At 58.9% G+C, this 1,439-nt stretch overlaps 1 protein-coding gene across 1 annotated transcript in view; it reads left to right on the forward strand.

Annotated features, from left to right (window-relative positions):
- GNA15 (G protein subunit alpha 15) overlaps positions 1 to 1,439 on the forward strand; it is a 20,728-nt gene that overhangs the window by 13,301 nt on the left and 5,988 nt on the right. Inside the window, exon 5 of the mRNA XM_040461574.1 lies at positions 1,104 to 1,233. Coding sequence (XP_040317508.1) covers positions 1,104 to 1,233 — 130 coding nt within the window. The remainder of the gene's footprint in view (positions 1 to 1,103; positions 1,234 to 1,439) is intronic.

Genomic DNA, 1,439 nt, shown 5'->3' on the forward strand with positions numbered 1-1,439 from the left:
GTGTGGGTGGTTGGATGGATGGATGGTTCAATGGTTGGATGGATGGATAGATGGATGGATGGATGGATGGATGGATGGACGGAAGAGTATGTGGGTGGTTGGATGGATGAATGGATGGTTCAATGGTTGGATGGGTGGACAGACGGACGGATGGATAGATGGGTGGATAGATTGTAAAAGTTTAGGAATGAAGGTAGAGGTTGGGGAAGTCACAGGAAAGGCTGGGCTGAGGTGCTGACTTTTAAGTGAGAACCCTAGAGTGTTCCTAGGTGAGGAGAGAGCTAATCAGTGGGGTAAAGGATCAGAGGGATACGATTAGGAGATGGGAGGCTGGCAAGTAACCTACCCCACATATATCTCAGTCCGCTAAGCCCCACTTGTAGCCACTGCACCCCTATCCCGCTCGGGGGTTGGAGGGGGTCTGAAGAGGCACAAGAGGGGTTGGTTGGTCTGCCGGATCAGGAGCCACAGGCGCTAGCCTTGGCTTCCGGTCCATGCAAAGGGGCAAGTCCCTTCTTGCTCTGAGACTTCTGGCATTTCCTGTTGGCTGCCTGTGTAACAGTCCCATCCCCGGGGAAATGATGCAGGGCTTGTTATCAGTGACCCACATTTCTTAGAGAACAGGAAGGCGGGAGGGCTCAGGCTTTGTTGTGGTGTGTGTGTGGGGGGGGGGGTGGAGGCTGGGCTTTCGCCCCGGGCCACACACCGAGTGGATGGCGTTGTCCAGCCAGGACCGTGTGGCTGCATTTCACAGATGGGGAAACAGTTCTGGGGCTCTTCTGCGCTTTGTGCCCCCCCCCCCCCCCGCAGGGGCAGACTCCGGATGTGTCTGACCCTCTGTCCTCTAACACGGGGGCAGAAATCAGGCAGCCCAGGGCAGAAGCCCGGCAAAATGTCCCCCTCCCGTGCCTCAGTTTCCTCGTGTGTAAATGGGCAAAATCGTAACACCCACCTTGCGGGGTGGGTGAAAGGCAATTAACACACAAGGGGCGTTGGCCCAGGAGCTGGCACCGATTGTGGCTTGACGTGTCCCAGCTGTCTGGGGTGCCGTGTCACGGGGCCCTGATTGGCTCTGAGTTCTGACCCGGGCTGGCTCCTGGCAGGATCGTGGACGTCGGGGGCCAGAGGTCGGAACGGAAGAAGTGGATCCACTGCTTTGAGAACGTGATCGCCCTCATCTACCTGGCCTCGCTCAGCGAGTATGACCAGTGTCTGGAGGAGAACAACCAAGAGGTGAGGTCCACCGTGGGTGCGGGGGCACCGCCTCCTGCTGGCCTCCAGGCGTGCAGCCGAGCAGGACAGCCCATGGCCGCGCTTGATGGGGTCCGGGTGTGTCTGGCGTGGCTCTGAATCCCGCCCCCCACTCTTCTGTGGTCAGAGCGCTGCGCCCCGAGACACAGATACACACACACACACACACAAAGGGACGCCGGAGCCCC

Source organism: Herpailurus yagouaroundi, unplaced genomic scaffold, assembly GCF_014898765.1.
Source record: "Herpailurus yagouaroundi ecotype Mexico unplaced genomic scaffold, PumYag 295, whole genome shotgun sequence".
In the NCBI taxonomy this organism is placed as follows: Eukaryota; Metazoa; Chordata; class Mammalia; order Carnivora; family Felidae; genus Herpailurus; species Herpailurus yagouaroundi.